Source organism: Lycium barbarum, chromosome 9 (assembly GCF_019175385.1).
Source record: "Lycium barbarum isolate Lr01 chromosome 9, ASM1917538v2, whole genome shotgun sequence".
Classification (NCBI taxonomy): domain Eukaryota; kingdom Viridiplantae; phylum Streptophyta; class Magnoliopsida; order Solanales; family Solanaceae; genus Lycium; species Lycium barbarum.
In genome coordinates, this window is record NC_083345.1 from 23,310,374 (window position 1) to 23,323,812 (window position 13,439).

General features: G+C 33.7%; 1 protein-coding gene across 3 annotated transcripts; it reads right to left on the reverse strand.

The window, feature by feature from the left end:
* Positions 1–243: 243 nt before the first annotated feature.
* On the reverse strand, positions 244–12,102 carry LOC132610232 (uncharacterized). Of its 3 annotated transcripts, none has more exons than XM_060324535.1 (6): positions 11,946–12,102; positions 10,098–10,194; positions 8,047–8,219; positions 1,915–2,013; positions 1,678–1,829; positions 244–917 (listed from the first exon to the last, which is right to left on the reverse strand). In XM_060324535.1, the coding sequence occupies exons 3-6, from the start codon at positions 8,215–8,217 to the stop codon at positions 530–532; spliced, it is 810 nt and encodes a 269-aa protein (XP_060180518.1). In that variant the 5' UTR covers positions 8,218–8,219; positions 10,098–10,194; positions 11,946–12,102; the 3' UTR covers positions 244–529. The 3 variants fall into 3 exon arrangements, with proteins under 3 accessions (XP_060180518.1, XP_060180520.1, XP_060180519.1); XM_060324537.1 differs by lacking the exons at positions 10,098–10,194; positions 11,946–12,102 and adding exons at positions 7,082–7,172; positions 7,249–7,418 and having other exon boundaries at positions 8,047–8,173; XM_060324536.1 differs by lacking the exon at positions 10,098–10,194.
* Positions 12,103–13,439: the final 1,337 nt, after the last annotated feature.

Genomic DNA, 13,439 nt, shown 5'->3' on the forward strand with positions numbered 1-13,439 from the left:
ATCTTACTGTGCAGACTAACTTTGCCCAGCCAAAAAGATAAGGACAATGAATGCTATCCCAACTGAAATGTGCAGACCTGCTGACACGAGGGATTTACTAAATCACAGAATACGTAAATCTGTCCCTTCACATGAACCCAACATACCAAAACCCAACTCCATGCCCGGCTCAGGTATATTTGCAGTTCTTTCTACCTTCACAAAACACGAGGATTCTACATATGCACTTGTACAACCGCCAAGGAAACTTGAAGAATATTAAAATATCGAGAGCATAAAGCTAGTTCCATACAACCAAAATGCTACCAAAAAAATCTTACGTTCAATCCTTCCTGTACTTTCTGTTCAGCAGTGAGACACCTCTAAACGTTATCGTACACATTTCGGGGAGTAAGTGGCTAATCAGTTCATTTACATGTCTCTAGCATTCAAGAATAAACATCAATGTGACAAGGCATACAGAAAAATTGATTGCTTCACTTCCCAAAAAGCACAAACTGCCAGACCACTAAACAACTAGAAATGTAATTCAAAAGAACCAACTAAGGCTAATCTTCCCAAGCCAAAAGAGGAGAGGAAATTGAGCTAGGGCAATAAACAATAGGAGATAATGATGCCTACTTGAATCGTACGTCCTCACCTCTGCAAAGAGAACTCTCTTCATTGTTTTCACCAAGAATATTCCCATGCACAAGCATGTCCACGGCATCAAAAAGTAGTAAGTATAGTTCCATATAATTGTTCCCAAAAGAGCTATGGACAATCCTGCAAAAGCATATCCTGCGTATGAAACAATGTCAAGAAGAGGAGCCTCTCCACTACCAAGTGAGAACAATGTCATCTTCAGCAACGAAACTTGTAAAAACCAGCCAACCAATCCCTTGATAAACAGCCAACTGAGAGCTTCTGGGCTAAACCTGGAAAGATAAGACAAGATCCAAAATTAACACAAACAAAAGGAAGAGGATATAGTGCAGGGAGGTATTTCATACTACAGAAGATATTGCAACAAGTAAAATGATACAAATTGCAGTACAACAGAAATATCAAAACAAGGAGCATACACATGGTAGAATAAGATCACACAGACCATAGCCAGAAGTCAAGGAAATAACACCAATCCTATCTGACATGACATACAGAAAACTACTCCTTTGTCCAAAACTATCCTATTTTCTGTTTTGAGTTGTTCGAGATTGTGTTTACTTTTCTAAAGAACATTCCTTTATATACTCTTTGGTGGAAGTACCTTCTTACAATTCAGTATTTAGAAGATACGATGTGCCCTCTCTGTGATGTTAAGTTTAGCCTACCTTTTGTACCCACTTCTATCTAATATAAAAAAATATCAAGTGTTATCGAAGTCATTCTGTCCAACCAAAGTAGAACACCTAAATTGAGATTAAGGAAGTAACCCAAAATTATTATTAGCAATGATAGCTTCACAGTTCACGCAAATTACGGAACTAAGTCTGGTGCTGAAAACGTTATGAAATTCCATACACTGCATGTTTGAGTATAAATGTCATGCATTTGGCACTTCAAACAAAAATGAGGTGAGCAACCATTAACCAAATGCAACACAGATATTTGATTGGTAAAAAATCATGTACTAATCACTATTACTCACCACCACATTCATAGCCTAAATGAAGCTCGAGGAAACGATAAGCTTACCTTCCCTGCAGACCCAATGCTAAGCCAGCAAGAACAACATAAGTACCAAAGGCCATAAATGGAATGTACAAATCTGGAGCATTTATGTCATAGATAGGGGGCTTATAGGATAGCCTGCCACCGACAGGCTCTGTGATTCTTGTCCAATGACCCTGCAGACAGTTGAAGAAGGTTACTACTAGGGGAACATAAAGCTATGATGATACTCCAATGAGCTTAAGGCTAACAAAGCCTTACTCTGTGTAGGAAAGGGAAAAGGACTACTTTCAGTTTGTTTCTCACGTATTGGTCATTCACTTGGAAGTAGTACTGGGGATCAGAGAAGTACCTACTTATCTGTTCACATAAAAAGGTTGCAAGTTAGAAACTATATTTCTACCAGCAAAGCTACACAATGTCAATCAGTATCATCCAAAAATAAAATGTTACGGTGGAATAGTAGATTTTTTATCTGAAAGAAGATAAGTAAGATGGAACAGTAGATGTTTCGGACACTAAAAATGTTGAAATACGGCAGTTAAGAGTACTATAGTTGAAGATATCTATAATGTGTTGCACAATCTCATTATTCCACAATATCAATACAGTCAATGTGATTCCATGAGATGCATGAATAATTTATTTATTTTTTAATTTGCAACAACGATGAAGCAAATTATTTGAGGCAGATAGCAGCAATGCAAAGGTGCAAGCAACGGAAGTAGGTGCATGCTCCACTAAGAATGGAAAATTACCATTTAGAATTATTCAGGTGAGAAAAGTATTTGCTGAACTCCTGACTATTTCAGAAATTAGCTTTTATTCTTTTAACCACCTCAAAGGCCCATAATTGCCAAAACTGAAAGACATTTTTGTGCCTCGTGATACTACAGAAGAAATTCTGGTGCACATGAGACTTCTCTTTGCTAAAACATTTTGAAGAAACTTACAGGAGAGGAAAAACTTTATTTTAAAAAGGAAGTCCTGTTGTCACATTATCCAACTAATCAAAAGGATTGTGATTTAATTAATTTCACCTGATGGTTTCCTCTATGTTTCTTTTATCTATTTTTCTAATTTCTGCATATTGCTTCAGTCATTAAAGCAACTCTAGTTCAAAAGTTCTGAACCGAAATGAGGGATTTTAATTCCAAATGGACCTTTCTACCGTGTAAAAGAAAAGAACATAACTAGCTACCTGAGTTAGGTATATGAGAATGAGTTAAGGAGAATATATATATATATATATATATATATATACTAGATGGCTTGTGCTCACTTCGGATTATAGTGTATCTATGTATATGTAGTTGTGTTTATATATATATACTATATTTAAAATACGATTAATATAACATTGTAGTTTGTGCTCCGTATCTAAAACTTTATTATATTCGTGTTTGCTATGAAAATTTATTAATACTTTTTAAAAGAGAAAATTTGTTTAAAAGAAAACTATTTTCCTCTCTTTGAGATAAAATAATAGCAATATTTAAGCATCAGTTGATACTTTCAATTTTAATTCGATTAATCTAAAGGTGTAAAATACTTATTATTTTTTATCAAATTTTGATTTGGATAATTCTAATTCAAATTATTAAATTAATTTTACATGTTTAAAACGAAACAAAGTAGAAATTGATTTTCTATTTAAACGAAAAAATGCTATTTTTTTAATTTTGGTAAATATTCTCGGTTTAGCTCATTTTACTTGTAGAAAAATAGAAGTATAATAAAGTATTTCTATCTACTTTTTAGAAGAGTTGGTAATATAAAGTATAAAACGTCATTTTTTTGCCCTTAAATAAAAAAGTGGGTGGGACCAGAAAGGATTTTTTTGCCCTTAAATAAAAAAGTAGGACCGAACACGGACGACGATCTTGTCTCTATAAACCGGCTCTTCTATATAGCAGTAATAGTAAAATAATACATATAATTTTTTTATCAAATTTTGATTTGGATAATTTTAATTCAAATTATTATATTAATTTTACATATTTAAAATGAAACAAAGTAGAAATTTGATTTTCTATTTAAATGAAGAAATTCTATTTTTTAATTTTTAGTAAATATTTTTCGTTTAACTCATTTTACTTGTCATGTTGTTTTTTACACGGTTTTTTTAAGGAAACGTCAATTAGAATTATAATTTCACTAATTTACCTTATTAATTATTTGATCTCCATTTAATATTATTTTTTCTTTTATGACATTAATCTCATTTATTAGAGTAAGGAAAAAATGAAAAAGTAATTAAATTCTATCTTATTTTTTCTTTTCTCATTTATTAGAGTAAGGAAAAAATGAAAAAGTAATTAAATTCTATCTTATTTTAATATATAAGTATTTTAAGTATGTTGCTGTACAATAATTTCATTTGCTCCCACTAATAGGTTGATACGCATGTGGCAATGAATCCATCATTATTGATTTAATTGTTTGATTTTCTAAACACTTTTTTTTTAACATTGTTTGTTTTTTTAATATGGGATTCACTTTTTTTTTTTTAATATTGCTTGATTTTGTTAATATGGGATTCACTTTTTTTTTTCCCGTGAGTTTGGACGTGGTGGGTTCCACTTTTTTTCTTCTCCTTTTTTTTTTTAAAATACTGATTGGTGTTTAATATGGGGCCCACAATTATTTTTTTTAATACTGGTTGGTGTTTAATATGGGGCGATGAAGAACTTCTATTTTTTAATTTTTAATAAATATTTGTTTAACTCATTTTACTTGTCATGTTTTTTACATGATTTTTTAAGGAAACGTCAATTGGAATTATAATTTCACTAATTTACCTTATTAATTATTTGATCTCCATTTAATATTTTTTTATGACATTAATCTCTTTTCACATTTATTAGAGTAAGAAAAAAATGAAAAAATAATTAAATTCTATTCCACTTTTTTTTCCCGTGAGTTTGGATGTGGTGGGTTCCACTTTTTTTTTCTTCTCTCTTTTGTTTTTTAATACTGGTTGGTGTTTAATATGGTGCCCAATATTTTTTTTAATATTAGTTGTTGTTTAATATATATGGGGCACACAATTTTTAACATTGTTTTTTTTAATATGGGATTCACCCTTTTTTTTTTTTTAATATTGCTTGATTTTGTTAATATGGGATCCAGTTTTTTTTTCCCGTGAGTTTGGATGTGGTGGGTTCCACTTTTTTTCTCTTTTTTTTTTATACTGGTTGGTGTTTAATATGGTGCCCAATATTTTTTTAAAATATTAGTTGTTGTTGGGGCCCACAATGTTTTTTTTCACTTTTTTTTTTGACATTGTTTGTTTTTTTAATATGGGATTCACTTTTTTTTATATATATATATTGCTTGATTTTGTCAATATGGGATACTCTGTTCAAAACACGATTAATGTAACATTGTAGTTTGTGCTCCGTATTTAAAAATTTATTATATTAGTGTTTGCTACGAATACGCACGTGGCAATGAATCCATCATTATTGACTTAATGAGATACTTTGAAAATTACATGAATATTGTTTGATTTTTTAATGCACTTTTTTTGGACATTATTAATTTGCACTATTTTTTTAATATTAGTTGTTGTTTAATATATATGGGGCCCACAATTTTTTTTGTGTAGGAAAATTAAAATTATGAGGCCCACAATTTTTTTTTAATATTAGTTTTACACTATATAGAAGAGACGGGGCCCACAATTATTTTTTTAATTAAAGTGGAACGGACGACGAAAACATGAGCCCCAACCGGCTCTTCTATATAGTGTAATATATTTGGGAAACGAGTTAAAGAGAATATTTATTCATGACTTCTGATTAAAAAAGAGAATAAACAATTTTTTGAAATATATATCTTTTGAAACTCTTAAATAAGAAAGGGAGATAAATTACTTGATAAGATAACTGGTATTTTAACATATTTCGCAAAATATTTTATTTTTCAAAAAAATTAATTATAATGATGTTATCCCTATTTTTCTTAATTTTTTTTAAACTTCTTATATCATCGAAATCCTACACAAATGAAACTTTATCAGACTAAGTAAAATTAAGATAATTTTGAAGCGGAAGAATAAAAACCAAACTAAAAATGTGAAATTCTTACATCATAGCTAATTCGGAAATGAAAGAAGTCTACCGAAAGCCCTTGGTACTTGTCTGATCAATCACACTGATAGCTTCAATAGTTCACTGAAAATATTATAATTAAATAAAAATAAAATAACTTGCATGCTTAAAGTGCGAGAAAGTTAATAATAATGGTTGGCATATCTTATTAAGTAATTTGTGTTATTTATAATTTTAACTAATGTTTTAATTTTTAATATATTTAATTACGGCTATACAACATGAAGAGTGCAAGTGTAGGATTTTCATAGTATAGGCTGTGTCAATGTTTGATTTCAAAATACAGGGGGTGTATCCGAAATTAAGTCATATTACATGAGTATTTAATGTAATTAACCCTTAATTATATCAATTTTTTTTTTATACTTTTGACAGTAAATAGATCTTAGACTCGATTGTTTTGAGTTAGCTAAGCAAACATTAATAAAGAAAAGGGAGCAACAAGTTAATGAACAAGAGGATAAAGAATTTGTTAAAAAATAATTATCAAAAGATAACAACATACCCAGTGAAATCCACAATGTGGGGTCTGGGGAGGGTAAAGTGTACGCAGACCTTACCCCTATCTCGGAAGATAGGGAGGTTGTTTCCGGAAGACCCTCAGCTCAAGAGAAAACAGAAGAAAAGGTCAAATAAGCACAAGCTATCAAAAGATAAGAGAATAGATATTTTTTTACTCAAAAAAAAAAAAAAAAAAAAAAAAAAGAGAGAGAGAGAATAGATATTTTTTATAAGAATAAATATTTTTGATAATTATCAAAAGATAAGAGAATAAATACTTTTGATAAAAAAATTGTTAAAAGATTTTACTACGAAAATATAGCATAAAGATCTTCATAAAAATTGAGTTGCTATATATTGTGGCGTAGATGTGGTTTTGATAATGAAGCCAGAATATATAACAGCCCTCCTACACCTAAGACAATTAGCCAAGCTAATTTGCTAACCGGGGAGAAGCAAAAGTTGGTTAAAGATGCATAGCGCATATAATTCATGCGTTATGTGATTTTAATTATTGATAAAAGAGTCGGTAACGGGGAACGTTAACTCATTCCTATATAGCGCATGAAATACATGCGCCTCTAGCTAGTTAAGTTTGTTTTTTTACACAGTAGAAAGGTCCATTTGGAATTAAAATCGAAGTCCCTCATTCTGGTTCAGAACTCCTAGTTCAATCACTCTTTATGACAGATATGTATATCATTTCTGAAGATTCTGAAGAAAGCTTCTATATCACTTGCTCAGTTGCTCCCGTGCAGACTGCCTTAGCAGCATAGTTTTTCCTAATCCAACTGTTAACTAGACAAACTTACCTGTACAATCTTCCCCTTCTCCAGTCCCAACTCCACTTCTCTCAGCATTTAGCCACCGCGCCCTTCTCTAATCATCTTCTCCCTCCTAGCTCTACCATCAGGGTAGTTTCCTGGGTCAATAAACTGCCATTTGCTACATAAACTTTAATCACACAGGAAGCCATTACCTCCTTTTATAGTGGTGGTACCCGAGTTATGTGTGCGTCACCTTGACTAATCCACAGGTACCTGCTACCTTCCTCTAATACAAATATCAGGTAACTCTACCCACCATAGCTTAGGCAGAATGGAAAATTTTCACCAAGTGTTGTCTCTACTGGAACTCGAATCTTCATTCCTAAAGTTGTTACAACAACTCTTAGACTATGAACAAATAAACTAAGTGTTGCCTATCAGATTTATCAAATCACCTCTATCCCCCATAAAAGTTTGTTTACACCAAAAATAAAAAAGACTAAGGTAGTTCATCTTAATCTTTTAGTTATACTGACTCATTAATTGCACATTATAAAGGAATGGAATTTTCTTCACCTTATTTCAATCACTATATGATGAGGGACGGAAGAACTCCCCTTAAGTCTGAAATTCAATTCAAAGTTCTAATCACACTTACATTACTGTTTAATGTAACAATGCCAATTTAATTATGTCATCAAAGTAAAGAAAAAGTGTGCTACTTGCCCTCGGGGATTTCTCAGTTATAAAAGAACCAAAGTACAAATTTCTTTTGGAATCTTACAAGAAAGCTACAAAATTCAAATAATGGTACAATTACCCTGGATAAAAAAGTAAGTAAATAAAAGAAAAAAAAAACAATATTCCTTCGCCTATACAGAAACAACATTCCTTTGCCTACTGTCATATATTCCTGACATATGTTCCATAACCTAATGAACAACTATTAACATAAGAACTATTATTTTAAAAAAGGCTATACAAGTAAAAGAAACTACGGAAAAACTTACATTGCTTTGGACATACTGAGAACTTGATCCAAGGATTTTTTCTCCATAAGCTCCTAATCCACCTCTAATGAACCCAGAGCTAGCACCAGAGAATGCATTTCCAAAAGGATTCGCTTGTGTATTAGCAGGTGGTCTTGGAACTCCAGGCTGTGCACCAAGGTTATCATACATTTCTGCAATATGGGTGAATTTTCCAGCACAAGTGTGAGTATCTTAACATACGCAAAATCCTTTGTTTCATTAATATATTAGAATCGGAAACAGCCTTCCTACATTGTAGGGGTAAGGTCTGCGTACACTTTACCCTCCCTAGACCCCACATTGTGGGATTTCACTGGGTACGTTGTTGTCATTGTCGTTGTTGTCATTAATACACTGGAAGCCAGGAGTACTAGCAGCTCTCTGTGTCCGATTTCAGACATTGATAGGGTAGTGTTTAGTGAAAATTTGATATGCAACTACAAGCAGTAAAGAAGTCGAAATTTCAAGCACCAAGAGTAAACTAATCACTGCTTCAAGTCTTCACCATACCTTCTAAACACCCCCAACTAAGGGTAAAGCTCTATAGCAATAGCAGGATCGAAAAGGAAGTAATGAAAGAAGGAAGCCTAGAACCCGTACCCCTATCAAGGTAACAGTATCAATCACACATGAGCTTAAGCCTAGAATATGACAACTTGAAATGTGACAGAGACACTTTATACGCCGAATAGTGGAGTATCAGAGGAGCTGATGGAAACATAGAACCAAAGGAATTACCTAAAGTCATGCTTGGCAGGCAAGTTTGACCAGTTCACAGGAGTTTGTGGAATATTGCAGCACGTCAAGAGTAAGAGCATATATATTGGGAAAGGCCTTGTTAAACTCCTGTCAGATGATGAAGCACATAGGATCGGAATGCGTGAGTGGGTGCTCGACTGATGGTCTATTTGAGATGGAGAAGGGAGTGAGAAGCAAATTCCACAATATAGAGTCTGAAACTCAAAGCAACTACCAGAGGATTGCCAGGATGGCTAGAGAGGAACTGTCAATCTGCTACCACGAAAAGATATGTCGGAATGTGCACTCATACGTCTGATATTTACCTCCAGAGCATACTTCTGATCGAAGGGATGATGAAGACAAGCCCACAGTCCAGCTACATGAAAGTATCAGAGGTACATGGTTTCTGTGCTGGGGTCAAAATAGGAAGGGAAAGGACCGTTGCTGTGGTCTGAGAAAAAATGCCGAGCTTTTGGGAAGATTCTCTAAATACCAGTTCACAGGTTTGAGAAAGAGAAATGACAATTGGCGCAGATTGAAGGGAACAGAGAGGCAACCAAAAGAAAAATGATAAAACAACAGATATCAACTTCCATGAGTAGTATAGGTTCGAACCAAAAATACTTAGAGTGCTCCGTATGATAGAGGAAGTGGAGAAAAGCAATGGAGGTGTGAACAAGACGAGGCTAAGGAGATATTGCTTCCATAACCCCGTGAAATTTACAATACTATCATGGAATGTAAGGAGTTTTAAGAAATTACAACAATAGATGTGGATAAAAGGTATGTTGAAAAGTTGTTATCCTGATGTGGTCTACATTCAAGAGATAAAAATGGACTGATTACATGTGGTCTACATTCAAGAGACAAAAATGGACTGATTACAGAGGCTATAATCCGAACAAGGGAATCGATTAGGGCTGGGGGTAGAGGGGTTGCATGTGTCTTTGGAGAGCAGCCTAGCGTGCTTTGGTGATTGGGAATATCCGGATCTTTTCTTTATTAGAGGCTATTCCTATGCCATAGCAAATATCATGTAAATTGCTGTGCACTAATGAAGCTTTTAATGAGTCTGTTAGAGAATGTATAGAGATTTCAGGTATAATACCACAATATTATAGGAGGAATTATGGAATGGGGCAGGAACTGAGGAGCGGGATGGAGATTTTAACCAAGTAAAGTTATGACAACCGATAACATGTAAAATAGAAGTGTAATACTGAAGAGTTTGATGAACTTTTATGTACAGAGATGGCCGGTATAGTTATTAATTCAGTTGAGATGCTAACCTTACTGAAATAGTAGAGTACAGATTTAAATTGGTGTGCGCAGTTGGCAAAAAGGCAAAACTTCACGTAATTGTGCACTTGGATTTTTCAAAAATATCTGCAAGCAAAAACCACTGTTTTAAATAAAGATCTGCAAACATTAACCAATTAACAAAGGTCTGGTTTTTCTTTTGATCAGGTAAAGTAAAATAAAGTTTTAGTTTCACTTGAGGGCAACTAAAACAATTGCCATGCAATCTCCACTTCAGCCATATGAACCAAATTTTAAAATTTCCACAACATACTGTCCTACACATAACAGCTCAAAGTTAAGCTCTGCACAAAATACCGCACATGAAATTGATTTTAATTTGTCGTTTTGACTTTTAGAAGTCACAAAAAAGTCAAACGACAAATTAAAATCAATTTAATACAGCCTCTCTACCCCACAAAGGTAGGAGTAAGGTCTGCGTGCATCCAACCCTCCCCAGACAACACTTGTGGGATTACACTTGGCATGTTGTTGTTGTTGTTGTTGACTTTTAGAATTCTGAGTTTTCCTTTACTTCTTTCAGTAGGAGTTCCTACTTCTTTCAGTAGGAGTTTCACCCTTCCTTCCTATTTCAGAAGAATTTGTTTCATGACGAAAGTAGAAGGCATGTCCAAACACACCTATTTTTAAATTTTCAGCAGGAAGTACCTCCTAAGTAAATCAACAGTGTCTAACAATTCAGACGAGGAAGAAATTTTATCGTCCTAAGCGTAAATTGCCAAGCAGAGTACACCCCATTCGCTAATCATGGGGTCGATTCCATTCTTTGAGGATAATTCAGATTTGAATTATTGCATTCCCATCACCGCAAAATGTTAACAACAAGTGTTGTTTTCCAAGCATCATCCATCGCTTTCTAGCAGTACCGTGACGAACAGCCGGTAAAGTTAGTTGCTTGATCAAACCAGTAAAACTTCAGAACCCCCTCCCCTACCCCCAAGACAGACACAGGGGTCGTTTGGTAGGATGTGTTAGAGAAAATAAAACACGCATTAGCTTTTGGTATTATTAATCCCTTGTTTGGTCAACCCATGCATAACTAAGGAGTACATGTATTAATGACTATGTTGCTCGGACACTTCAAAAATATCGGCAAGTGCGTGTCGGACACTCCAAAAGTAGTGTAGTTTTGGAGAATCCGACACGGGTGCAGCAACGAAAGTGAAGAGTCTGCACAGCTTAGATTAGTGATACACCCTATTCAGTACTATCCTTATACATAACAAACCTGTTGTATAACTAATATCGGTACTATTCCTAATCTAATACACCCTACTCAATATTGTTCCTATTCTAAAACACCCTGTTCATTTAATACAACAAACCAAACAGTCGATAAAAAATAATGTCAGCATAACTATCTCAGTATAACTAATCCCAACATTACTAATACACCATATTGAGTACTATTCATGTTCTATTACACCCTATTCGGTACTATACTGTTCTAATAGACCCTATTCATTTAATACAACAAACAGTCGATAAAAACTAATGCCAGCATAACTAATCTCGGCATTACTAATACACCTTATTCAATACTATTCCTATACACTCTACCAAACGACCCCACAAGTGTGCTGGAAACAGCCATGGATCCAAAATACCATTACTCAAATCTCTACAACTCGGTTAAAAAGGAAAGAACTGACTAGTACAGGGAAAAAAAAAATAGAAACCAATGGATACAGGCAAATAACAATGAAAAACACTAGAGATTAAAAGAAAAATACCACACAAAGGGTGGATCACATATAAATTGATGAATCCAAAAATATGCCAATAAGGACAAGTTATTAGAACAGATAATATTTTACCTTTCTAATGGGAAATGTAGGGAGTAATGAATAATAGTATCTCAAAAACAAATAAGGCGTTCAAGGGCAGATCCAAACTTAGAACCCAAGTTTCCACACCAAAACAACGAAACAAAAAATCAATGGGTGGGTTTCCGGACTTTACACCAGACCCATATTACTATAGCTTTTTTTAAAAAAAGTTTTTAGCGAAAATTGTCCCTCATTTATAGAGGGTAGGTATATTTTGGTGCTTCAAATATAATTTGAGCATCTTTAACCCCTTAAATTTGTTAAGTGGAGCAACTTTGGTCTAACTAACAGGAGTTTCTTTTTATTCCCCTTGGATCCCCTTTGGTGACTTAAATTCACGACCCTGGGGTTATAATTGGGCGGTGCTGACCATCGAGCAAATTCCTCTTGTCAAACTATTAACATAATAGACTAAAAAACTATTGGTGACTACAAAAACATAATACTAAAAAATACGGCAAAAACCGACCTACTTTGGAAATGACTGAAAAATTGACCGACTTGATCTGTTTGATCCAACTTTTTTTATTTTTGATCCCAACTTTTTCTAATAACACCAACCGAGCTCCATTTTTTGCGCCAAAAATCGAAAAAATAATAAACGGCCGAACTTATTTTCTCTGATTTCTAGAATACAACGTTGGACCCTCATATCAAAGTAGTATTTGTGGCGCATTAATATGTATGTGAATATTAAAAAGAGATTATTTCTAATTTGTCATTTACTCTTAGCAAAACGCAACCTTTTTTAAAAAAGAAGCGAGGAGAAATTAATCAGAGAGGTTAGAAAGTGGTAAAATGTGTGTGTAGTTGTTGCCCACTTTGTTGTATCATCACATTGCGTCAACCAACTAGCTTAATGTAGTATTGATTATCAATAGACAACTGGTTTTTGTTTGTCCAACATTCAGATAAAAAGCTAGTATAAGTTGTAGCCCAAAATCTAAATTGATGGACGTGAGATGCTAGTTGTCTCTCTTCTAGTGTTTACACTGCGAATGAATCTCTTTTCGATAATTAGTCCAGTGACTTCATGCATAGAAATGACCACCATGTAATTAAAGCAAACTATATTGTGATTTTCGTGAAAAATATTGATACAATTTAAACTCCAACGAAATGCCGGACTAGAACTGTGGTAGTTTTAACTAAAAGTAAATTTGCAATTCAAATTCTAGTAGCAAAAGCGTAGAAGATAAGAAGCGGCTCTCTGATACTCAAAAGTTTTAGCAAAAGAGAATAATGCTGAACATTTAATCAGTGAGAGAACTGAAGAAAGGAACATACACTAAAGCAAGATGACGAGTATTTCCTCATAGAGATAACTATAAGTTTCGAGTCTAGTCTAGTGATTTTATTAGGTTATTGAGTTGTAATTTTTAGCTGCCTCTGAGAAGCACTTTGAGGTTGCAATTTGAAGTAAACATTGCTTTGAGCTTAAGTTAGCTTGAAGGATCTAACAACAACAGAGTTCAAGCTCTT